The sequence below is a fragment of the Eucalyptus grandis genome, chromosome 5 (assembly GCF_016545825.1).
Source record: "Eucalyptus grandis isolate ANBG69807.140 chromosome 5, ASM1654582v1, whole genome shotgun sequence".
In the NCBI taxonomy this organism is placed as follows: domain Eukaryota; kingdom Viridiplantae; phylum Streptophyta; class Magnoliopsida; order Myrtales; family Myrtaceae; genus Eucalyptus; species Eucalyptus grandis.
This window is the reverse complement of record NC_052616.1, coordinates 52,836,977-52,863,441: the sequence shown is the minus strand read 5'-3', so window position 1 is coordinate 52,863,441 and position 26,465 is coordinate 52,836,977. Positions and strand designations below refer to the sequence as shown.

The window sequence follows — 26,465 nt, the reverse complement described above, 5'->3', positions numbered from 1 at the left end:
AAGGCTAATTTGTTTCATCAACACATTTCTCCCTCTCCCATATGCAGTCTATGTAATCTCAGGACCCCTGAAACGATTGAACATATGTTCTTTTTCTGTCCATGGACGATCGACGTATGGAAGCACCCTAAGGTTAACATTTCAGTCTCATCTACTACAATACAGAGGATTGATGTATGGATCACGGAACGGGCAACAAATCAAAGGCTCATACCTAGTTTGGCAACAATAGCGCAGATCTTGTGGCAAGTCTGGTGTATGCGCAACAGCTGGATTTTTCGCCACAGCCCACCGGATCCCCATCGAGCAGTGGACGACGCCCTTGCCCTGTCCAGCCTCCGATCTTCCTCAGTAGTGAGCAGCTCCAGCACAGACAGATCCAGAACAGGGGTGGCCACTGTTGACACCGTTCATTTGTGGAAACCTCCAGAACGCGACTTCCTCAAATGCAATATCGACGGATCTTACTACCCAGGTAGCCAAGAAGGAACGATGGCATGTGTTAGTCGAAATCATTAGGGTATCCTAACAGATGTCTACACCAAACGGTTTCCAGTAGCCTCAGCATTTCAATCGGAAGTTCAAGCGCTCACCTTCACTCTGCATCATCTGAGGAATCAAGGCATATACACGGGAAAGATAGTAATCGAATCTAACTGTCAGATCTTGGTTGATATCGTCCATGGGAAGAAGAAGTCACCATGGGAAGAAAGATCGCTCTTCAACGAAATTGCAGCTCTGCTCCCTGAATACCCTATCGTGCGTCTGCAGTTCTGTTGCAGGGAGGCCAATGGAGCAGCCGACTGGGCCGCCAAGGCCCATGGCAGACTTGACCTAGCCCATAATTGGAACATCTTTACTCCTTACATTTTGCAGGATCTTGTTACTATTGATGCAATAGCGTCGGGATGTACTTTGACGAATGCATAAATAATACTTACATGTTTCGATAAAAAAAAAAAAAAAAAAAAAAACATGTCATAGGGAAAGTAAGTTTTTTGCACTTAACCCTAAACATTTATCATTAGTGGTTAATAGCCTATTGTGAATTAAAATTTGGCTGGATCTTCCAGTTAGGTGATCAAAGTATGGTTCATCCATTCATTAGCAATCATTCAACCCGCTAGTTCTTTCGTTTTCATTTCTGAAATCTTTTATGTTTTAGTTATTTCTCAAGAGACCTTTTGATTGTCCTTGGTTTTTTTTTTTTCTTTTTGGTCAGAGGCCGTCCTTGGTTTACCATATCAGATTCTGTCTTTCCCACTAGCACTACACACTAGGCTTCTATTATTAAATTATGGAACAGGAGATTTGAGTCGAAGTTTCCTTGGATCATATAAAGTAATATAAAGATGCCGTGTCAACATTTCGACTTCTTTCTTGGTGTAGCGGGTCAAGTGAAATTTAGATAAGTTTTGCACATTTCAACTGGTTCACTTCCTCATGCGATCTTAAGGACGCACTACCCATATTGAATTAATGCTTTAGGGATTTTACTCGTTGAGTGCTCTTAATAAAACTTGAAACTAAAATCACAAAGAGGCTGACAAATTTCCTTAATATCTGGTTAATCATCTGCTGAGAAAACATCATCTTTAGTAAAGATTCCACCGGTAACGATTCCACATTGCTTGGAAATCGCCGGTTGTCTTTGCTTTTCTATTATACTTGCAAAAGACAGAGACCCGGCAGAAGGCGTCAATGCTTTTCTATGATGCCTGCAAAAGACAAGAGACTCCTTTCCTATTATAATTGCAGAAGACAGAGACTCCATTGAAAGGAGTATGCGCTTTTCCATTAGAGTCAATGCTTCTTCGACTCAATTTCCTCGTTGCTTTGTTTTTTTTTTAGTTGCAAAAGACGGAGAGGCAGTCAAAGGAGTCTACAGTTTCTCGAGACTTGAACGTTGCCCCGTGAGAAACACGGCAACTCTGCAACTACTCTGCAAAAGCTTGGTAATCCGATTTGATGCGGCTTGTTTTTCTTTTCTGCTGAAGTATTGATGAGATATTTCAACAAATTCTGATGAGATATTTCAACAAATTCACTTTCTTAAGATTAAACACTTCGCATGTGTCTTGCGATTTTCAAATTTACTGTATTTAAATTCTTAAGGTCATTTAGTATTGCAATGCTTTTTAAAAATGGTATTTTGGCCACCCAATTTGACAATGGACCTTTTAGGCTAAATTAGTGAGGTGGATGATGGCTATAGCCTTCCATTGTTTAAGGTTTTACAAGATGTAACTTTCTGTGATGTTGAACGTATTCTCTTATCAATGTAAATTTAAAACTCAATTCAAGGTCTTTACGACTCTAAGCATTGATGTACGATGTCGATCCAAATGGAAAAGTACAAAAGATTTTTTAAATGTCTTATAAAATAATATGCACTCAAATTAATAATGTGTTGGGCCTAGCGTGCTAGGCATGGCGGCCACTCTTATATAAAATGAGTCAACACATTATGTCTTGCATCCTATTAATCACGGTAGTCATATTGTCTAGGGAACGAGCCTGTTGAGCTATACTTCTATCAAAGAGAAACCCAAAACACCCAAAAAATCTTTTAAAAAAAGGATGGATCCTCCGAATCTCCTTCTCTTGCTTCTTCTCATGTTTGCTCCCACCATAAACGCCCAATTCCCAGTGACCCACTGTGGTTCGACCGGCAACTTTACCGCCAACAGCCCCTACCAAACAACCCTCACCACCCTCCTCTCCTCCATCTCCACCGCCAACCCCTCGTCCTTCTCCTATGGCTCCTTCAATGCCTCCACCATCGTCTCCGGCACCTCCCAAACCCTCTACGCCCTTGGCCTCTGCCGCGGTGACCTGACCGCCCTGAGCTGCCGCGCCTGCCTCGATGTCTTGGCCTCCGACATTCGCCGCCTCTGTCCCCTCCTGAAGGAGGCACTCCTCTACGGTGATAACTGCGTCATCCGGTATTCGGACGCTTCGTTCTTCGGCGCAGTCGCAACAGAACCATCCTACGTGGTGAGAACCCCTTACAACGTCTCGAGCCCAGACACGTACGACGCAGCGCTGAAGAAGCTCCTGAACGATCTATGGCCCAAGGCGGCGAGTGGCGGCTCGCTGAGAAAGTACGCGTCGGGGAATGAATCAGCGGGGCCTGACATGATCTACGCGTTGGTACAGTGCACCCCGGACTTGACGGAGCAGCAATGCAGCGACTGCCTGGTGATAGGCGTCCAGACGATCAGGGACTGCTGTGCCAGGTACACAGGAGGACGGTTCATGGTGCCAAGTTGTCTGATCCTGTACGAGACCAATAATCAGTTCTTCGACAAGGTTAGCCAGCCACTTCCCCCACCGCCACCGCCGTCACCCCCACTGCCACCGCCATCGCCATCGAAGGGGGCAGATGTGCTGCCTCCACCACCTGGTATGTTGGCTCTTGTTCCGGAGTTAGGCACACGATGTTTGTATCTTTTTTTCTTTCTTTTTTTTTTCCTATAAATATCCGGGTTTCCCATGAGATTCACGCAACCAATTGTTCATATGAGCTTAATCTACATACTCGATAAATCATATGATTTTTTTTATTAATATATGCTCAATAAATCATGTAATTTTATTTTTTTTAATCGGTAGGTTGAATAAATACTTTTTTTTTGGGAAAAAAGAAGTTATCGGTTGGTCCATATTTTCGGGAAAATAATATACGTTTACTCTTTGATGCATCCATATGGCTACTAGTCAACTATTACGGTCACTTCATTGAATCACAAACTATGGCATTCATGGCTCACAAGCTGTCGTATGCGATTGTGAGTTTAGGCTACAACTAACAGATGTTCGATAATTGTGTTTGATTGTCCGAAAATGAAGCCAATCAGAAAAGGATTGACTAGCAATGTTAGACATAATAGCAATTTTTTTCGAAATTCTCTTATTAGGTGTTCAAATAAATGAGACCTGTGTATTAAATGATCAACAATCAATAAAAAAAAATGAACATCACCAAATAAGCGAGTTTCCAAAAAATCTCTTATTACTTATAAGTTTGATAAGAAATTCCTCCATATTTTTTTAACTTATATTTTGATTTGACCGATTACTGAAAGAGAAACATATTATGACATGTAAAGTTTTTAGGAACATCAGATAGGACGGGGTTAAAAAATGAAATATTCAAATAACTTAAAAACAAGACCTAAGACTAAAGGACGATTGACTCAATCACCGCCGCCCGAGATGGCAATCCAACCCGGCGACGACGACTGTGATTATTGCTCTCTCTACCACAGTGGTTATCTAAGAGAGAGAGAGAGAGAGAGAGAGAGAGAGAGAGAGAGAGAGAGAGAGAGAGAGAGATCTAAATCAATCTAGGGTTACAATCCATGGCAACTATCTTTAGGGTTACAATGGTGGTCACCTCCTTTGTGGTGTTCCTCAAAGATGAGAAATCCATCGTTGGTGGTCCGCATGTATATATTGGTCCCGTATGTGCACATTGGGAACGTCTAACTCTGCAAAAGATTTGCAAACCTGCATCTGATTTCCTCGATCCGCTCTGTTTTTGTAAACCATTTTACTGTCTGTACTCTGATTTCTGTAAGAAAATTTTGGAAGTAATGAAATTGAAGTTGAAAAGGCAACTGATTATTCTAAAAACTTAAAAAGTTTAGTGAATAATGTGAATGGGGATAGGGACACCACTTCATACGATACTCACTTGAGTAACATAACTTTCAATGGATTACTTACGTGCAAGAATTTGTTAAAAACATTAATCCAAATGCCATAAATCCAACGTGACATGGCACTTGTGATGAATGTTTTAAAAGAATTATGGTATTCAAATGATCAGAAAAAAAAAAGTCACAACACTTAAATGAGTGTCATAATAAGTGATGGAACATAAGTAAAAAAAATAAAAAATTATGACCCTCTAGTGACCACCACATAAAAATTAAGACATTTGTGGTATCCTTTTTTCCAATATATTCCGAATCTTATTCGATGAAAATTGGTAGGATGAAAAATCCAGAAATCCAAATAACTTTCCCTTGAGTTGACAGAGAACAGCACGCTGTATTTTCACATCGTAATTTGCGGTCCGTATCTGTTCTCGTTATATCTTTTCGACATGAGTTTCGTTTCCGTAGTCGTAATGGCGCTTTAGTAATGTCTTCAGTGTATTACTTAGTAAGCAAAGAGCAATGAAACTTATTGTGCCTTAGCTCTTGCAGTTGGAAATAGCAATTCGACGAGGACCGTGATAATTGTGGTCGTCACAAGTGTTTCGGCACTGCTTGTCATCGGCGTTGTCATTGTGCTCCTGAAAGTGAAAAGGAAGATGAAGCAGCCCAGACAGAGTATTGAAGGCGAGTCTTTATTCTTTTGCATCGGAACACCAACTGTTCATGTGGTCCGAAAAGACCACGAAAATAATTAAGTTAACAAATGACTACGCTTTTGCACCAGCAAAATAATAAGATGGCTTTCGACATTTAGGCCAAAAACTCTATGAGGATTAAAGGTTTAAGTTTTATTAGTAATACCTGCAGTTGCAATTATATGAACTAAAAGTTTGTGAAACTTCCGTTGTGAAACTATAAGATAATGATGCTCGCTCTGAATGACCGTGTTTTTGTCTTTCCAGGTGAAGTTGTCCATGAAATTAGCACAGCACAGTCACTGCAATTTGATTTTGGCACTATTAGAGCGGCAACGGATAACTTCTCTGATTCCAAAAAGCTTGGACAAGGCGGTTTTGGTGCTGTTTACAGGGTAATAGTTAACAAAGCACATCCTCTACTCTCTTGTATTCGAAATTTAAGCAACCAAGTAGTCAAAGATGACATCAATCTAAGAATCTTCGAAATGGTTCAATGTACCAATCGATACTCACAAGGACATTCTTTGGTGAAATTTCAGGGTCAGCTCTCAAACGGACGGGAAATCGCGGTGAAACGGTTGTCGCAAAATTCCAGCCAAGGTGAAGTAGAGTTCAAGAACGAGGTCATGTTACTAGCTAGGCTACAACATAGGAACTTGGTCAGGCTCCTAGGTTTCTGTCTGGAAGGAGTTGAACAGCTTCTCATTTACGAGTTTGTGCCCAATTCGAGCCTTGATCAAGTCATATTTGGTATGTTTCTCGAGTTGCCATATGTGAAATTAGATCCTCGCAAAATGATTTATAGATGTCTAACAGAATGTGATTCCATCAAAACACATAGATCCCCTAAAGCGTGTGGATCTCAACTGGGATAGACGATACAAAATAATAATGGGTGTTGTTCGAGGGATGCTTTACCTACACGAAGACTCTCGACTTCGTATCATCCATCGGGACCTCAAAGCAAGCAACATTTTGTTGGACTTTGACATGAATCCTAAGATATCAGATTTCGGTATGGTGAGGTTTTTTGAGTTGGACCAAACTCAGGCAGAGACAAACCGAATCGTGGGGACCCAGTAAGTGCCACAACCTCCTAGAGCTAATGATTACCAATAGAACAAAGAAAACAACAGAACTAATATGGTAGAATTATTGTGATGCACAGCGGATACATGGCGCCAGAGTATGTGATGAACGGAAACTTCTCGGTCAAGTCAGATGTATTTAGTTTCGGAGTGTTGATTCTGGAGATTATAAGTGGTCAGAGGAACAATCACTGCATGGACAATAACATTGAGATCCTAATAAGCTATGTGAGTATAAGAATATACCTTCTCAATTTGCATAATATTTTGAAGATCAATCTACTCAACTTTTGTCAAATTTTCGCAGGTTTGGAAGAATTGGAGGGAAGGATCAATATCGAACATCATTGATCCCTTTATAACTTCTGGTTCAAGTACTGAAATTGAGAGGTGTATCCACATTGGTCTACTATGTGTCCAAGAAAACGCGGCTAGTCGGCCAACGATGGCCTCAGTCCTCCTCATGCTTAACAACCACTTGGTCGATCTCCAAGTGCCGTTGAGACCCGCGTTCTTCATGCACAGCACCATTGAATTTGATGCGTCATCTACACAGGATTACAATTCGAGGGAATCTGAGGTCGAGGGATCAAGAAACAAAACTAACCAGTTCTCGAGAAATGAGGCCTCTATGACCGAGTTGTATCCACGATAGCCGTAAAAAAATGGGTAATCAGCGTTCCTTGTGCATTTTTTTTTTGTCTTTGTCATGATTTTCGGATCATCAAAACTACAAACATTATGCTCAAGCTTGATTTTTGTAATTTTGAGTTATATGGCTTCAATGGCTTGGAATTAAATCCAGTATCATAGGATGTTGGAAGTGAAAGATACTCACAAAAGGTCATGCCTTATACAATTAAATAACAAGCACAAGCTTGGTCCCCGGACCTTTGGATTCTAGATCCGTCGCTATTCATACATGAGAATACATGTGAGCCGTAGAAGTGAGAGATCAAAAGGAACAGGTTCTCTCTTCCACTTCATACAAGACGAGAGGGACAAATCGAAGCTTTTGTCTTATCTCAATAACGAGGCCAAAAGTATGACATTTCATGCCAACGTACATGCCAGACGAATATGTCTACATTTTAAGCTACATGCCACATTTGCTTGGTTTGATCGACGTTGGAGGACCTTTTAGAGTATAACTTTGTTCACACCAAACCACATCACAATCAATTCTCCAATCGTATCCAATTGTAATCACATATGCCTTCTCGTAATTTCTGAGTGAATCATCGCAACATACGGAAAAGCTACATAACCTGCACTCCAAAACTAAGGTTTAATCTTTCTTGATCCAATAACGATCGCATCTTCAAAGATTCATTGTAGACCCCAGAAAACCTATAAAATCCCGGTTTATTAGTTCGGGTCTAGTCAAGTATTTAGGCTACGTTTGGTCGTCCGGATAATAATCAGAATAGGATAGGATAAAGTAGGATATTAAATTATTTGGATAATAAAGGCAGACATATATAATCCTATCAAGTGTTTGGCGCACTTCAAGATAAGATTAAAAAATAAATATGATATTCATTTAAATTATAAAATTAAAAAATGGAAAATTCAATTAATTAAAGGCTATAGAAAAACCCTAGATCTAAGAATTGTGGCCACCTCCACAGTGGCCACCATTGAAAACGGTAAGTGATATCTTCTCTTTTTATTAAGTTCTTTCTTTCCTTAAAAAAGAAAAAGAAAAATCTTATCCAATCGGGCTTATCCCACCCCTGCTCCGGATTTTTATCCGGCGTTTTATCCGGATATATTCAGGTTTGTCCGATCCGGTGGACATTCCCAAACATCAGATAGGATAACAAATTATCCTATCCAGACTCAAATCCGGACTATCAAACGCAGCCTTACTCTTTTTTATTACGAACGGAATTCGTTGACTTTCCATCCTATGTAATGGGACTACTTTCCTTATCCTATGCATGAAACTACATCCTACTTTTTCTTCAATTAGTTTGTCATAGGAGACCAAAGTCCTGGACATTGTCACCACCATCAAATGCCCAGTATTGGATTGCGAGGGTGTCCTACCGATTGATTCCTGCAGGTAAATCCTCCCTGAGAATGTTTACTACATGCGGAAGAAATCACAGTGCAAGGCGATGTTTCTCAAGTTGGAGAATTTCTATGTCCTATCAAAATCTGCTTGCCCTTTTGATCAAGGACTCTGATGGTGGGCAGGTGATTAGGGAGAGTAAGTGCCCAAATTGGCATGGGTTGTTCGGTGCCTGAGTGTTCCAAGGCGTGGCACATCAGCATTCTGGTAGCTGAATGAGGATGAGAGAGGAGTGAGTGTCTCATCGTGAGGGAGCTAGCAAAGGAGAGGAAATGAGGGAGATGCCCCAAAAGCAAATTTAATGTGGAGAGTGGTCTCATTAATTGCAGATTGGGGGAGCTTCTTACACATAAACACAACAGAGCACTTGGCTAATTATAACCTCCACACTAGGTGGTTCACCCTGCCTTATTGATTTCTTGAGCTAAGGCACCTGCTCTTAAGGTTCTCCGCCTAGCTTGGTTAAAGCTCTTATGTCATTCTTGAAAGTGCATCAATTCGCCAAGGACTCTTTAATTTTTCCGGCGATTTTGCTTTAACTCCTTGTCCACGTTCACCTACTTAATTACTTCTTCGCCCAGCTGGGCCTTACTAAGCCCATTATCTTCTCCCATTTTTTTCTTGTACTCTGGTAGTACATCGGTTTGTAATCACCACAACAATGACCCATCAAACAGTAAAAGAAAGAAGAAAAAAAAAGTCTGGAAAATTCAAAAAAGTTACTTCTTCACGACATCGTGAGCCACCTCTTGTGCAACCATCAATGTATATCAATGGATTTACCTATATGATATAAATAATCTTATAATAACTTTTGGGAGAATTACCAAAAAAGTCATAAACCTATTACAATTGTGTCGATTCAGTTATAAACTTTTTTTTTTTTAGTTAATTTAGTCCTAAACATTTTACAATTGTGCCAGTTTAGTCCATCCGACCAAAAATTGGCCAGCCGATGTTGATGTGGACGCCAGGCCATCCAACAAGAATTATCTACTCAATTAATGCTTGGTCCCCTATTACTTTCTTGCAATTTAATCCCACAACTCACCAATTTGGGACATCAAAATTGACCACTCTCTCTACCATCCAAATTTCTTTCCTTTTTCTGAAATGTCCGAAATTCAATTTCTTAACAAATTTCTCAAATTTGATGACCAATTTTGCTGAGGAGGGTACCCATGCCAAATTCCACACTTGCCTTCACAAACTAGTCCTTTTTGGAAGGCCAAAAATCCACTTGAAAATGGCCAACCAAATTTCTTTTCTTTTCCGAATCGTCCGAAGTTGCTTTTCTATAAAATCCCGGGCTCGCCATAAATTTCTCGAAGGATGAGACAACATTTCTAAAATAAATCGTAACATGACAAAATTTTCAATTTCTGAAATCGGGTTCAAATTCATGGTTAATTTCAATCTGATACGATTTTAGCGTGATATAACCTATCGGGTAGCTTTTAGGAATTTTAGCACAATTAACCCGTGGTTGATTATTTTCGAACCACATTGTACATCTTCAACACATTGGCGATTTCGGTTGTCGTGAAAATCTCGATATTTCAAATACGGACACAAGGTACCAAGACGACAAAAAAAATCGGTTAGTACCGATCGACAAGAATTTTGCAATTAGGTGGAATCGCCCACACTTAATCATATGGCTCTGTCGAATCAACCTATCTTCGATCTCTAATCAATTTTTAACTGTGCCGTAATGACCTTTGTAGATTAACACGATCGAAGCAATCAATTCCTAGTCGAATTTTCAAGTCTATTGCGTTAAAATTCCTTAACGGCTTCACCTAATTATCTCATGAGTGACCAGCTCAGAGAAAAGAACTATAAGTGTGTCGATGAAAAGCCCAACTTATTTAATAAAAAACAGAATCTAAAAATCAGGATGTCACAGCTAAAGACCTGAGCATGAACACCAAGGTCTTTAGCTTTGCCTTGAGGAACTTAAGCCTAATAGCCAGGTCCTGGATCTAGATACCAAGGGCCCTAAATTAAGCATCTAGGACTAGGCCCCGACCTTAGTGAATTCAGGCTAAGCCATTAGGGTCCCCAGCCCAAATGCCAAACATGTCATAGGAGGCGGGGTTTCTCGACTCAATCACTGTAAATCTAAGCCACTAGCTTTAGGAACTAGGCCCATAACTAGTGACTTGGGTGCATGAATCGAGTATTAAGAGGCTGCTGAAGAGTCAAGCAAGAGCACTGGGTCTTGCTCCCCCCCCCCCCCTCCACTCTTCTCTCTCTAAAGGGATTGGGTGCAAAATTTGTGGACCTAGGCCCAGATACCAAGAAACCAAGCTCAACCTCTATAGACTCAAGCCCAAGTGCTAATGACTTGGGCGCAAAAGTTGAGTACCAAGGCGTGGTTGTAGGGATGTGGACACGAGCACTAAGGTTTCGAATCTAGTCTCAAAAGATCCAAGCCAGCCTCTCTTATCTCGGGCCCAAGTGCAAGTGACAAGGGCACAAGAGCTAACTACTAGAGCATGGTCACCGAAGACTCGGGCACACCCATCGGGTCTTGGGCCTAACATCGAGGGACGTAATAAGCCTAGCTTTTGTAGCCACAAGCCTAGCTACCTAGGAATTAGGCCAGGCCTTCATGGATCCTAGCTCAAGCACCAGTAACTTGGATGTGAGAGCCATGTACCTGAGCATGGCAAAGAGGACTTTGGTACAAGCACCAATATCTCGAACCAGACCTCAAGAGAACTAGACCAACTTCCATGGACTTGCGCCGAGCCACCAAGGACTAGGCACAAGCATTAAGATTCCCATATCCAAGTGCCAAGTTCCTCTGATTCAAGCGCTAAAATCTAATCCTATTTGGGAAAATGGTTTCATTTTCAAAAGAGAATTTTTTTTTTTTTTTTTACTTAAGCATAGGTTTTCCATTTATTATTTAAAGATTTTTCATTAATGCATATTTCTAAGCAATCAAATACTTGAAAATGACGAAAAAAAATTCCGACCAAAAATTTCTTAGAAAACATACGGAGTTTTAGTCTTAATTGAGTGTTTTGATTGATGAATTAATACTCAAGAAGAGACAAGAAAAAGCGTGAATAATTAGCTGACTACCGAGGTAAATACTGGTGTCCTGGTCAGAAACACAGGAGAACCTAATCTAAATTCAAAAGCAATAGAACCGTGTGAAGTAGTGCCGAAATGTTTCCGGAGGAAAAGATGCAACTGAAATTACTAGGGGCTCAAGACTTAAGAGGGAAATATAACTTCAAGACAGACAATGAATATATGGATTTAGGTTGAAATAAGTAAAAAGATTCATAGTTGATCTCACATCTATTAATAAGGATAATTATCCAAAAAACCCTAAATTTATCGTACAATGATCAATTTAGTTTTAGACCTTTCGATAGTTACAATTTAGTCCTAGTCAATATTTGCTGGAAATTGTTGACATAAACACTGGTTGTTTTACATGGCATAGCTAGTTTTGACATGGATGAGTTCTGTAAAAATTAATCTGAATTTTTCTTTTCCTTTTTTTTTCTTTTTACAGTTCACTCCCCGAAAGGGCTAGCAAGGGCCATCGTGGATGGATGCCCTCAACAACGGCAAGCGAATGTCGCAGCCATTTGCGATGGCCCTTGCCGGCCCTTTTTGGAAGTGAACGGTAAAAAGAAAAAATAAAAACTACTCATAAGTGATTCAGAAAATTTAAAAAAAAAAATTACACAAATCGTCCACATCAAAAAATTTGGCCAATTGGAAAGACTAAATTGGCATATCATCAAAAGGTTTATGACAAAATTGATAAAATTGAAAGGTTTAGAATTATGTTGGCCAGTGTAGATTTAGAACGTCTGGACAATTTTTCCTTTATTAGTAACTACAAAGTTTACCTTGTATTGTATTTAGTTTGCATAAGTCCGTTAACAGAGTTGGAAATCAACCTCTCACCTACGCCAGATGGCGATCTGTTTGCTGTTTGGGCACCCGTGCCGGGCCTCTCCAGTGGTATTGTTGCTGCATTTGGCGCCATCATTCACGGCGAGATGGCCCATGAACTTCGTTTCCGATGGCCCTCCTGTAAAAGCCGGAATGAAGACGGGCATTCGCCGATAGAGAAGTTAACAGATTTATTAAGACTAGCCCGAGATGGCTTCTCACCGGTGCTCGCGTCGGATTGCAAGCAAGACTCGCCCGCGATGTAATCCGAATCGGCATGAAGAGGACTATGAAGCTGATAATATATTGTGTTTACTCAGCATTGCCGAGGTTGATCCACTTTGTGTCCTTTCATGCAGAGTTCGGAGAATAGGAGATCAAAGTCATGGAATAGGAATGCCAAAAGGAAGCTAAGTTTCCGTTTATTTTGCAGAAAATTAATAACTTGGAAAATGTTTTTTTTTAAACCATTACTTATATTGATCGAAAAAATTAGTTAGCGAGAAATATTTTCATTATCAACAATAATTTATGTCTCAAAATTTTCGTAAACCATGAAAGTATTTTTTGTTTGTTTCTTTTTATATGCAACCCAGGCTATCATTTTCAGAAAAAAAAATATACTATAAATCAGTCATTTTCACAAAATTAATGGAGCCTAAGTGAAATTTGGGATGGTGCACTAGAACTCTCAATACACTTCTACCAAGAAACACTTTACTTTTACATCCAACGGGTTATTGACTTTTGATGTTAGTAAGTTTCAATGAATCATAGAAAAATTAAGTTTTTCACTTTAGTAACCTTCCCCACATAAAACTTTCTAAACAGCTTCCTTGCCATGTATGTTAAAAAGTTAGATTATATATAGCCGTACCTTAACCGGAAACTTTTATCATTGGTGGTTAATAGCCAATTGAAAAATCGAAATTTGGGGTCAATGTTCAACTAAGGAGTTCAAAATATGGTTGATCCATTCAATAACAATTATTCAATTTGCAACTCCTTTCTTTTCATTTCTTTTTTGTTACTGTGTTGAATTATTGCTCAAGAAACTTCGTGGTCATCCTTGGTTTATCGTATCATATTCTACCATTCCAATTAGCACTACCCTTTTCTTCGATCTCGATCAATCCGTCCAAGTCAGAAATGATCACCACTTTTCAAATTGTCCCGTTCAAATTTAGTATATTATTAAAATTTTAAATATTACCCAAATTTACATATAAATGAATTTACAGTTACTAAAAATGAACGCCACCTGTTATACTGAAATTCTGCAAAGAACGCAGCACATAGTTCGTGCTGGAAAAGGTCAACTCCGAATATTCTATTGTTTTAACTTTGTTATTGTCCGTGCCTACTCCAATTATACAATATAGTCTGCAACCTTCATAGCAATTGCTTGACGTCAATATGGAATCGTAGTGGCCCGGTCTTTGAGACAAAGATAAGACTGTCATCGCATAAGTCAAGATCAATTATAGGTAAGTGGGCACGATGATTCATGCAAAAAAAATATCATAAAAAATTTCGAGAGGAGCAAAAATGTCGGGATTTTATGGAACAGATCGTTGTGCGTGATTGACTATTTTTCTTTTCTTTTTTCTGGCCTCCCTTTGGTCAATCACTGGTCTTCCGGCAAAGAAAAAGAAAAGATTCAAATTTCATACGTATCGAATTCCAAATTAAAAGTCGTGGACGAAGCAGATTCGACCAAGAAAACTTGTGTAGGAGCTGTACAAGCTATTAAATCAAAGAAAGACCCCAAACACCAGAGAAACGGGAAAGACATGGATCCTCCAAATCTCCCTCTCTTGCTTCTTCTCACCTTGGCTTCCACCATTACCGCCCAATCTTTCCCAACGCCCTACTGTGGTTCGACTGGCAACTTCAGCGCCGACAGCACCTACCAAATCACCCTCACCGCCCTCCTCTCCTCCATCTCCACCACCAACTCCTTGTCCCTCACCTACGGCTTCTTCAAGGCCTCCTCCGCCGTCTCCGGCGCCTCCCAGACCCTCTATGTCATCGGCTCCTGCCGTGGTGACCTCCCTGCCGAGAGCTGTCGCGCCTCTCTCAATGCCTCGGCCTCTAACGTTCGTGACCTCTGGCCCCTCCAGAAGGAGGCGGTCCTCTACAACGGGAACTGCACCATCCGGTACTCTAACGCCTCGATCTTCGGTACAGTCACGACCGACCCCGGCTACCTGCTGTACAGCGGGAACAACGTCACGAGCCCGGACACGTACAACACGGCGCTGCAGACATTGCTGGGTAGTCTGCAGGGCGAGGCGGCGGGCGGTGGCTCGCTGAGGAAGTACGCGACAGGGAATGAGTCGGCGGGTTTCGACAGGATCTATGCGACGGTGCAGTGCACGCCGGACTTGACGGAGCAGGATTGCAGCGACTGCCTGGTGAAAGTTGTCGCGAATCTTGGGCAGTGCTGTGCCGAGAAGTTGGGAGTGAATATCATGGCACCGAGTTGCCAGTTCCGGTACGAGACCAATGATCGGTTCTTCGACCCGGTCAAAGAGCCACTTCCACCGCCGCCCGCACCGCTATCACCGGCAGCAGACGCACCGCCCCCACCGCCAGGTTTGTGTTATATTTTTCTATATTTCGAGTGGATTAAAATCATCTAAATTACTAATTATGTGGATTTTGTTATGAAATACATGAATGGATAGAATACATGAATGAATATTCATTATATTCATCTTATCCAATGTACTTATTATGGTACATTTGTATCAAATGTTCTAAGTACATCTCCCTATATAATGAACATTCGTCTCCCTTATCCTGTACATGTATCATTCGATACATTGATATTAATGATAAGTACATTCTTGTTCTCCTATAAATAGGAGTTTAGTTTTGATGTACAAGAGACAATCACACAAGAACACGACAGTGAGATACTAGAAATAAAGCTCTCTCATCTTGCTCCTATCTCTAGTGTTCACTTGCTTTCTCTTCTTTAATCTCTTCTCTATTATATATTCGCCACGCGATATTTTACAACACGTTATCAGCACGAGGATCTACCGATTGAGTAAGTAACTTTTGCAAGCACGAAGATCTACCGATTGAGTAAGTAAATTTTGCAAGGTGGGTATTATTTTTATTAATCAACTTATACTTCATCTTCTTCTATCAATTCTTAATTTTTATTTTTCTTGGCCCGAAGCCAAAATTCAAATCTAAAAGTATCCTTCTGCTCCTGAAGTAGCAGTGGATATTTGGAAATCCTTTTAATTAATTTAAGGATTTATTTTTGCAAGGATTATGGAAAATATTGAAAAGCCCAAATTCCACATCCTGGAAGTGAGTGAAAAGAATTATCTATCATGGCGCCTTGACATGGAAATGCACCTCCAAGGGCAAGGTCTCGCTAATACAATTACAGAGGATGGAACCTCAAATGAAAATGATAAAGCAAATGCGTTGATTTTTATTCGCCGTCATTTGCATGAGAGCCTGCAGACTCAATATTTATCCGTTCGAGACCCGCATATCTTGTGGAGGAGGTTGAAGGATAGGTATGATCATACCAAAACTGTTATCCTCCCTCAAGCACAATATGATTGGCAAAATCTCATACTACAAGATTTTAAATCAGTGTCTGACTATAATTCTGCTTTATTTGATATCGTTTCTCGGCTAGAGTTGTGCGGTATCAAACTCACTGATGCAGAATTGCTTGAGAAAACTTTTTCCACCTTTCATGCTTCGAATATTGTATTGCAACAGCAATACCGGCAATGTCAATTTGCCACATATTCTGAATTAATTTCTGTGCTTCTTACTGCCGAGCAAACTAATGAATTGCTGCTCAAAAATCATGATCTTAGACTTGCTGGCTCAAAAGCATTGCCTGAAGCACATGCTAACTTTGAGAAAAATACTAGCCATTTTAAGGGCTATAAGCGCAGGCAAGAACATAATCCTAGAAGGGATGGCAAGAAATTTAACCGCCCTAGGAAATCAAACTTTGGCCTGAATCATGGCAAAGAAAAGAAGCAAAATAAGCTGATTAATGAAAGTATTTGTCATCGCTGTGGCATGACCGGGCACTGGTCACGTACCTGTCATACGCCAAAACATTTTGTTGACCTATACCAGGCATCTTTAAAGAATATGGGCAAGCGTGGTGAATCTCATGCCATTGAAATCAATCCTACTGCCATAACCACTGTTGAGGCCAACAATATCTCCATTGGTGGGACTCCTCTTGCTCCTGAAATAGCAAATGCATCATTGGATGTCTCTGATTTCTTTGAGGACCTCTGATTACTTTGATGAATCAGATTGGTGGATAATAATTTGAACTTTGAAATTTATGTTGTTTCGCTTTAAATGTATTTTTTTTTTTTTATTGTTCTTTATGAAATACTTATGAACCTTATATAATATTTATCTTTGAAATTTTATTCGACTATATAACTAATATGCAACTTTTATGATACTTGACACCTAAAATTGTTAATATAAATGCAAATGGAAAATACCGAGAAAAAGGAAGATGTTTGTTTGCTTGATAGTGCAACAACACATACTATATTTTGTAGTAGACACTTTTTCTCGAGTATGACATTACGTAAGGCACAAATCCATACAATACCAGGTCATGTTCCGATTATTGATGGTTTTGGGAATGCTGCAATTATTTTGCCAAATGGCACAATCCTGCATATTGAGAATGCGTTTCTAAGCATTCGATCAAAAAGGAATCTGCTCAGTTTCAAAGATGTACGCCGTAATGGGTACCATATTGAGACTATTTATGAGCAAGATAAGGAATATATTGGCATTTCCTCTTATAAGATGGGCCTGAAGACCATCCATGAGAAGCTAGAAGCTTCTTCTATGGGTTTGTATTGTGTCATGATTAAAGCTGTTGAAACCTACGCTACCATATCCTGGAGATTGGTAAGCCCTGATCAGTTTGGACTGTGGCATGATCGCCTTGGTCATCCTGGCGCTTCAATGATGCGTAGGATAATTCAAAATACAAAAGGACACCCTTTAAAGGATATAAAGGTATTGTTGTCCAAAGATTATAATTGTGAGGCTTGCTCACAAGGAAAGCTCATTATCAAACCTTCTATAACAAAGGTTAATTTTGAATCTCCTTTATTCTTGCAAAGAATTCAGGGTGATATTTGTGGACCAATACAACCACCAAGTGGACAATTTCGATATTTTATGATATTAGTGGACGCATCCTGTAGATGGTCCCATGTTTGCCTATTATCTACGCGTAATGTCACATTTGCACGTTTATTTGCGCACTTGAAGTGTGGTATACCGATAGGATCAAAAGATATTATTCCTCGAAAACAAAGGGGAAAGAATCAGGAATCCGCTCCAGAAGAGCCTGGCGTTGTGCTTACTCCCAAAGAGCTTATTGCCCCTGAAGAGGCGCAAACCCATGAAAGGAGCACTAGCCCCGAGAATACTGAGAATTCCATTACATATTGTAATGAAATTTGGGATCGAAATGAAATCATCATTGATGATGCTTTTGCATTCTCGTTGCTCATCAAATTATGGATGATGATTGTGAACCACAATCTATTATTGAATGTCGTCAAAGGCAAGATTGGCATAAGTGGGAGGAAGCAATTAAAGCTGAATTAGCTTCCCTAACTAAACGAGAGGTTTTTGGACCTGTAACTCGTATCCCCGATAATGTAAAGCCCGTTGGATATAAATGGGTATTTATCCGAAAACGAAATGAGAAAAACGAGGTTGTCAGGTATAAAGCCCGACTCGTTGCCCAAGGATTCTCCTAGAGATCTAGGATTGATTATAATGAGACATATTCACCTGTGATTGATATGATTACATTTCGTTTTCTCATTAGCCTAGCAATCTTTGAAAGATTGGAAATGCGTCTTATGGACGTTGTGACGGCATATCTATATGGCTCATTAGACTCTGATATTTATATTAAAATTCCTGAGGGATTCAAAATGCCTGAAGCATGCACTCCCCGCAATTTATTCTCAATAAAATTGCAAAGATCCTTGTACGGGTTAAAGCAATCCGGTCGCATGTGGTATCAACGCCTAAGTGAGTACCTAATTAAGGAAAGGTACAAAAATGATCCTATCTGCCCATGCGTGTTTATTAAGAAATCAAAAACTGGGTTTGCTATTATAGCAGTTTATGTCGACGATATAAATTTAATTGGAACTCCAGAAGAGTTAGCTGAAACTGCTGAATATTTGAAAAGGGGGTTTGAAGTTAAAGATTTGGGTAAAACCAAACTTTGTCTTGGTCTAGAGCTTGAGCATAAAGCAAATGGAATAATCGTCCATCAATCAGCATATGTTGAAAGATTGCTTAAACGTTTCAATATGGACAAAGCTCACCCATTGAGCACCCCTATGGTTGTAAGGTCTCTAGATCCCCAAAAGGACCCATTTCGTCCTAAAGAATCTGATGAAGAGATACTTGATCCTGAAGTACCATATCTCAATGCAATTGGGGCTTTGATGTACTTGGCACAATGTACGAGACCAGATATTGCTTTTGCGGTAAATTTATTGGCACGTTTTAGTTATGAGCCAACTCGGAGACATTGGAATGGAGTTAAACATATTTTCCGTTATCTCCGAGGAACCATAGATTTGGGATTATATTATTCCAAGGATTCCACTAACTCTGGTTTAGTTGGATATGCTGATGCTGGATATAGATCCGATCCACATAAGGCTCGCTCTCAAACCGGGTATTTATTTTGTTATAACGGCACCGCTATTTCTTGGCGTTCTACGAAGCAATCGCTAGTAGCTACATCTTATAACCACTCTGAGATTATTGCTTTATATGAAGCTGGAAGAGAGTGTGTTTGGTTAAGATCCGTTATAACATATATTCATAATTCTTGTTGCTTAATACCGGTTACAAATTCTCCCACTATAATTTATGAAGATAATGCTGCTTGTGTTGCACAAGTCAGGGGAGGATATATCAAAGGTGATAGGACCAAGCATATCTCGCCGAAATTTTTCTATACTCATGAACTCCAAAAAAGTCGACAAATTGATGTTAAACAGATTCGATCCATAAATAATCTTGCAGATCTTTTTACCAAATCATTGCCAACATCAAGTTTTGAGAAATTAGTATATGGCATTGGTATGAGGCGAGTTCATAAGATGTAAGATTGATTAGCCCCAGAAGTGGCTATATAACTCAATTGAGGGGGAGATATTATGAATTATACATTGCAGCATTGATATGTGGCTAGTTCACAAGATGCAATAATGATTAGCCCCAGGAGTGGCTATATATGCATTGCACTCTTTTTTCTTTATGTCCGGTTTTTCTCCCATAGGGTTTTTCCGGCTTAAAGTTTTTAACGAGGCAATTAATGCATCCATAAAAGGGAGAGATCATAACATTTGTGCTCTGCACTCTTTTTCCCTTTTGTCCGGTTTTTATCCCACTGGGTTTTTCCGGCTTAAGGTTTTTAATGAGGCAGTATCATTCAATACACATTCGTAATGAATATGATGAATATTCAGGGAGGAGTGTTATGAAATACATGAATGGATAGAATACATGAATGAATATTCATTATATTCATCTTATCCAATGTACTTATTATGGTACATTTGTATCAAATGTTCTAAGTACATCTCCCTATACAATAAACATTTGTCTCCCTTATCATGTACATGTATCATTCGATACATTGATATTAATGATAAGTACATTCTTGTTCTCCTATAAATAGGAGTTTAGTTTTGATGTACAAGAGACAATCACACAGAAACACGACAATGAGATACTAGAAATAAAGCTCTCTCATCTTGCTACTATCTCTAGTGTTCACTTGCTTTCTCTTCTTTAATCTCTTCTCTATTATATATTCGCTTTGATAATGAGCTTTCTTTGTGAGCAAGCCTCACAATTATAATCTTTGGACAACAATACATTTATATCCTTTAAAGGGTGTCCTTTTGTATTTTGAATTATCCTACGCATCATTGAAGCGCCAGGATGACCAAGGCGATCATGCCACAGTCCAAACTGATCAGGGCTTACCAATCTCCAGGATATGATAGCGTAGGTTTCAACAGCTTTAATCATGACACAATACAAACCCATAGAAGAAGCTTCTAGCTTCTCATGGATGGTCTTCAGGCCCATCTTATAAGAGGAAATGCCAATATATTCCTTATCTTGCTCATAAATAGTCTCAATATGGTAAATATTATGGTAAATATTGAAAAGCCCAAATTCCACATCCTGGAAGTGAGTGGAAAGAATTATCTATCCTGGTGCCTTGACATGGAAATGCACCTCCAAGGGCAAGGTCTCGCTAATACAATTACAGATGATGGAACCTCAAATGAAAAGGATAAAGCAAATGCGCTGATTTTTATTCGCCGTCATTTGCATGAGAGCCTGCAGACTCAATATTTATCCGTTCGGGACCCGCATATCTTGTGGATGTCTTCACATTATATTTACACCGTAAACCATTCAAATATGCTCAATTTAGATGTTCTTTAGATCATGGAATTCTTTTGGTTGGATAAACGCTTTTTTGCCAAACACGGGTGGGTTGGTCCATATTTTCGACAAAAGAAGAAATGGGTCCCTAACTCTAATCATTGATGCATCTCCAAGCTGTCATGAGATTTTTAAAATTAATAATGAAGTGAGTCCAGGCTAGGGCAATGAATCATTAGCAGATCTTCCTTACTTCTCATCAGTCAGTCACTCCTTTTTGTCAATTAATATAAACGCAAAAAGTTCTTTGACACAGCGCAAAAAATGGGAAAGAAAATTTCGACGCCATAATTGAAACATTCGTGACGCGCGCTTGCATGCGATCTTAGGTTATTACTAGAACTTTTCAGTAGCAGACGTCAAAGGAAAAGAGAGGCCGAAACTTCCCTTAATGGAGCTTCATCGTCTGAAAATGAAGTTAAAAAGAATTAGATTGATTAGCAATGTTAGGCATTCTAAGAAGTTTTATTGAAAGCTTTTTATTTAAAAAACGTGGCGAACTTTTATTGGGCGCTGAAATAAATTGGACCGATGATGCATTAAATGATCGGCAACCAATTAGAAATCAGCACGTCATTTAGTCAGAGGGTTTTGGTAAGATCTCTTATTACATAAAGCATTCCTCGAGATTGAGTTAGATAAGAAATTCCTCTATATTTTTTATATCTAATTATTTGGTCTTAATCCTAAAGATAGACGCATGTATTCTGACCTTCCAAGTGTTTAATAATGATAAGATAGGACGGGCCAAGATTTTTTTTTTAAATTCAAATAAATGAAAACTAAGACCAAAGCACGATGGATTCGAATACAGCTGCCGTGAGGGCGGCCCAATCCGGCAACGACCGGCGTGATTGTTGTCGTCTCCATCACAGTAATAGAGCAATGAATCAAAGTTGTAATGTTAATTAGGATTAACATTAATTTTTCTCCCTTCTCTTTATCATTTTCGTTGGTGTTCCTCATGTATATAGTGGTCCCGTATGTGCACATGGGGAGCATCTAATAACTCGACGGAAATCTTTGACCTGAGCATTTGCAAACCAGCATTGGCAGTTCCTAGCTCCGCTCGGTTTCTGTAAACCGTTGCACTGCCATTACTCTGATTTCCGTAAGAAATTCATGAAAGTAATGAACTTGTGGTTGAAAAGGCAACCTATCATACCCGAAAACTTCAAATTCTGGAGAATAATGTGTTATTTTTCAAGTGTTAATGCTCTCCATTAGACGAATCTTGGTAAAACGACAAAATCCAGAAATCCAATTAACTTTCCCTCAAGTTATCAAAGAATGGTGCGATGTATGTTTACAATGTGTTTCGTTTCCACGTTCAAAATGGCGCTTGAGTGATTTCTCCAGTGTATTACTATGTAATCGGTAAGCAATGATCCTAAACATGATGTGCCTTTTGTTGACACCTAAATTTTTAATTAGGTTATTAATTTGGCTTTAGTTTCTTTATTTATGTATCTTTCCTTCTTTTTTTGGATAATAAACAAAAAAAAAATCAATAAAAACAAGAAAAAAGAAGCAGCCCATTGGGGCTTGGCCTTCGCGCCCAGCCTCCTCCTCTTCTTCTTTTCCATGCAGGCCCGGGGCCCAGCCTTTTCCCCCAAAGCCCGGCCCCCTTCTCCTCGTCTTCTTCCTTCTTCTCCCATCTTCCCCCTATGCCTCTGCAACTCACGCGCTCGAAGACAACCTATGGCCGAGGAGGGTAGGCCGACGTCGGCCGGAGATGACGAATCTCAGGCGCCATTAACGGCTGCCTTCAATGCCGAGCACGCTTTGTTGGAGGAGCGAGGATGGGACGCCGGTTCGGCCGCGGGCGTCCGTTCGGCGTACAAAGACCGGTGGTCGAATCCCCGTCGACCGGCCGCCCCCTCGCCTATAAATAGCGAGGCACCACCTCCGTCGAAGGGGGTGGCAAGCTCGGAGATCTTTCACTGAGAGACATCAGGAAAGATCGAAGGGCGAGCGCAGGAGAGAACTCGAAGTTGCGAGCTCAGCCCGCCCTCCACCGAGAGACTTCGGGAAGGCCGGCGGCGACTTCGAGAAGGTCGATCTGGCCGGTGGAGGCTCGGATATGGCCCGAGTGAGAGAGAATCGAGGCTAAGGAAGCTCCGGCCGCCACAGATCTGGAGTTCTTGCTGCTGTTGTTCCCTCCGAAGCGGTTACCGTGACCGATCCGCCGACGCCACACCGGATCTGAGAGTCGAGAAGCTGCCGCCACTGCCCTGTCGTCGTCACCACCACCATTCACCGCCACCATGTATCCGCCACCTCCGGTTGCGTAGCCGTTGTTGCCCCCTCTCTCTCGAAACCCCTCCATCTCCCGGATCTCGACCTCCGTGAATCAAGGTCTTCGTCGCGTCTCCTACTTGCCGTGCCACGAGCCCGTCGCCGATCCGGTTGAGTGGCCAGCCGCTGTCTTCGCCGTCGCCGTAGTCGCCGTAGCCGTCGTTGCCACCGTCGCCGCCGTCGCCGCGCACCTCGGCCTTTCCCCCTCGGCGCTGGGATTCGCAAACCCTAGGGTTTGCGATTTTCCCGGGTCGTCGAGTCGGATCCGGTCTCGGAACCGGGTAGGGTTTCTCGAGATTCGGGGCGGCGGGAGTCGGGTCGCGATCGGGTCGGATCCGGGTAGGGTTCGCGGGATTCAGTCGCGAAGCGGGCTTCCGGCCGAGGTTGTCGGGTCTGCGTTTTAGGGCGACCGGCCGGACCCAACCCGCGGATCCGACCGGGTCGGCTTTTTATATTATTTTATGTAATATTTTAATTTAAAAAAATAAAAATAAAAATAATTATTTTTGAAAAAATATTAAAAAATATTTTAATTTCCAGAAAACCAAAAATGTTTTAAAATGTTAAAAAATATTTTATTTTCCGAAAAATAAAAAATATTCCAAAAAATCCAAAAAAAGGCCAAAAATTCATGAAAAGCCAAAAAAATCCAGAAAAGCCAAAAAGACTTGTATTTTTCCAAAAAAATACCAAAAAATCCTTTTGCGTCCAAAAATTAGAAAATGACTCAAAAATGTTTTTCCTCCCAAAAATGCATGGAAAATCCCTCGAACATCCAAAAAAACCTCAAGGTTTAAATAAGATTAGGTACCGAAAAGGCATTAGTGATTAACTAGTGTAATCAAGTCCCCGATCCTAATTTCTCTGGTTGCGCAGGAGCGAGTATTTCTCCCGATACTTCGCTTGGGTTTCTAATCGACCCATCCCAAACTGATTAGTGGCGACTCCGTTTTAAAATTAATTTGCAGGTTAAAAACTTGAACCATTAAGTCGTGAATTGGTGGACTTGGAAGAGTCCGGGCTTAACTAATTTCAGCCGAACCATTAGCCTCCTTAGGCGCTCGTACCCGATTGCGGGCGCCGAAAAAAAAAGAGGTCGCGACACCTTTGCTCAAGCAGGTGGAAAGAGCAATTCAACGAAGACTGTGATCATTGCAGTCTCGACAAGTGCTTCTGTGGTCCTTGTTATCGGCATTGTCATAATCCTGATAATGAAAAGGAAGAAGAAGCAGCCCAGACAAAGAGTTGAAGGTGAGTCTGTCTTTTGGCATTGGAACAGCTACTGTCCATGAGGTTTAAAGGATCATGAAATTAATGAAGTTGACTATTTACTATGCTTTTGTACCAGTACGATATTGACAACTAGGCCAACATTTTCCAAACAAATTGGGTTGAGAATTCCAGAACATGGAATTGATATTTCGAACTTTACATTCATGCGCACCGCTTGGACATGTCCAATTACACATTTCTCATTTACTGTAGTTAGCATAAACTGATTGAGCAGGCCAAAATAGGAAGTTGATAGTTATCCTTGCAGGTGCAACTCTATATACTAAAAGTTTGACAAGCTTTTATTGTAAACACTATGATAAAGACATTCATGCTCTGAATGACTTCATATTTCTCTTTCTAGGTGAAGTTGAGGATGAAATAAGCACGGCAGAGTCACTGCACTATGATTTCGGCACTATTAGAGCGGCAACTGATAACTTCTCTGATTCCAAGAAGCTTGGACAAGGCGGTTTTGGTGCTGTTTACATGGTACTAATTAACAAAGCATCCTCCAGTTACTTTTATTCAAAATTCAAGCAACAAAAGTAGTCATAGATGCATCAATGTGATACTCTTCTAAATGCTATAATTACATATCGATACTCATGAGGATCTACTTTGATGAAATTTTAGGGTCGGCTCTCCAACGGACAAGAAATCGCAGTAAAACGGCTGTCGTAGAATTCTAGCCAAGGAGAAGTAGAATTCAAGAACGAGGTAATGTTATTAGCTAGGCTACAACATAGGAACTTGGTTAGGCTCCTTGGTTTTTGCCTAGAAGGAGTTGAGCGGCTTCTCATTTACGAGTTTGTGCCCAATTCAAGCCTTGACCAGTTCATATTCGGTATGTTTCTCAAGTTGTCATTCCTCAAATCAGATCCTCATGAAATGATTAAGGGACTTCTTATAGAATGCGATTTTCAACAAAATGTGTAGATCCTCTAAAGCATGCAAATCACGACTGGGATAGGCGCCACAAAATAATAATGGGTATTGCTCGAGGAAAGCTTTACCTACACGAGGACTCTCGACTTCGTATCATCCATCAGGACCTCAAAGCAAGCAACATTTTGTTGGACTCGGACATGCATCCTAAAATATTAGATTTTGGTATGGCGAGGCTGTTCGAGTTGGACCAAACCAAGCAGAGACAAACCGAGTCGTGGGGACCTAGTAAGTGCCACAACCACCTATAGCTAATGCTTACCAAAAGAACATGGGCAAACTATAGAGCTAATATGATGGATTTATTGTGATGCATAGTGGTTATATGGCACCAGAGTATGCAATGCATGGAAACTTCTCTATCAAATCCGATGTCTTCAGTTTCGGAGTGCTAGTTTTGGAGATTGTGAGTGGTCAAAGGAACAATCTTTTCCAGGCGAGCAATAACACAAAGGTCCTTACAAGCTATGTGAGTATAAGAACATATCTTTTTATTTTGCATATTGTTTTGGAGATCAATCTACTCAATGTTTGTCATATGTTTGCAGGTTTGGAAGAATTGGAGGGAAGGAACAATATCAAATATCATCGATCCCTGTATAACTTTTAGTTTGAGTACCGAAATTGTGAGGTGTGTCCACATTGGTCTACTATGCGTCCAAGAAAATGTGGCTAACCGACCGACAATGACCTCAGTCCTTCTCATGCTTAACAGCCACTCGGTCACACCCCAAGTGCCGTCACAACCTGCGTTCTTCTTGCACAGCGGCAACGAATCCGATATGTCATCAACGCAAGATTACAGCTCAAGAGTGCCTGAGGTCGACAAATCAAGAAACAAATCAAACCAGTTCTTGAAAGAGGAGGCCTCCATGACCAAGCCATATCCACGGTAGCCTTGACAAACGGTAGATAGTCATAGTGTGCCCTAAGCATTAATTTGTGCGTTTTTCAT

The 26,465-nt window shown here is 40.5% G+C and overlaps 2 protein-coding genes and 1 pseudogene across 2 annotated transcripts; all 3 read left to right on the top strand.

Annotated features, from left to right (window-relative positions):
* Nucleotides 1–2,580: 2,580 nt before the first annotated feature.
* Nucleotides 2,581–7,108, top strand: LOC104447077 (putative receptor-like protein kinase At4g00960). Its single transcript, XM_039313868.1, has 7 exons — nt 2,581–3,406; nt 5,217–5,351; nt 5,630–5,757; nt 5,905–6,115; nt 6,207–6,444; nt 6,534–6,681; nt 6,761–7,108. The coding sequence occupies exons 1-7, from the start codon at nt 2,581–2,583 to the stop codon at nt 7,106–7,108; spliced, it is 2,034 nt and encodes a 677-aa protein (XP_039169802.1).
* Nucleotides 7,109–14,250: 7,142 nt separating this feature from the next.
* LOC120286409 (cysteine-rich receptor-like protein kinase 29) lies at nt 14,251–25,246 on the top strand. The gene is made up of 4 exons (XM_039313867.1): nt 14,251–15,055; nt 24,449–24,541; nt 24,927–25,054; nt 25,199–25,246. The coding sequence occupies exons 1-4, from the start codon at nt 14,251–14,253 to the stop codon at nt 25,244–25,246; spliced, it is 1,074 nt and encodes a 357-aa protein (XP_039169801.1).
* LOC120293086 lies at nt 24,929–26,465 on the top strand (annotated as a pseudogene).

Coding starts and splice junctions, on each gene's coding strand:
- LOC120286409 (XM_039313867.1), top strand. CDS start 14,251: ATGGATCCTCCAAATCTCCCTCTCTTGCTTCTTCTCACCTTGGCTTCC. Junction 24,542..24,926: donor GCCCAGACAAAGAGTTGAAG/GTGAGTCTGTCT, acceptor TTCTCTTTCTAG/GTGAAGTTGAGGATGAAATA. Junction 25,055..25,198: donor GTTTTGGTGCTGTTTACATG/GTACTAATTAAC, acceptor ATGAAATTTTAG/GGTCGGCTCTCCAACGGACA.
- LOC104447077 (XM_039313868.1), top strand. CDS start 2,581: ATGGATCCTCCGAATCTCCTTCTCTTGCTTCTTCTCATGTTTGCTCCC. Junction 3,407..5,216: donor TGTGCTGCCTCCACCACCTG/GTATGTTGGCTC, acceptor TAGCTCTTGCAG/TTGGAAATAGCAATTCGACG. Junction 5,758..5,904: donor GTTTTGGTGCTGTTTACAGG/GTAATAGTTAAC, acceptor GTGAAATTTCAG/GGTCAGCTCTCAAACGGACG.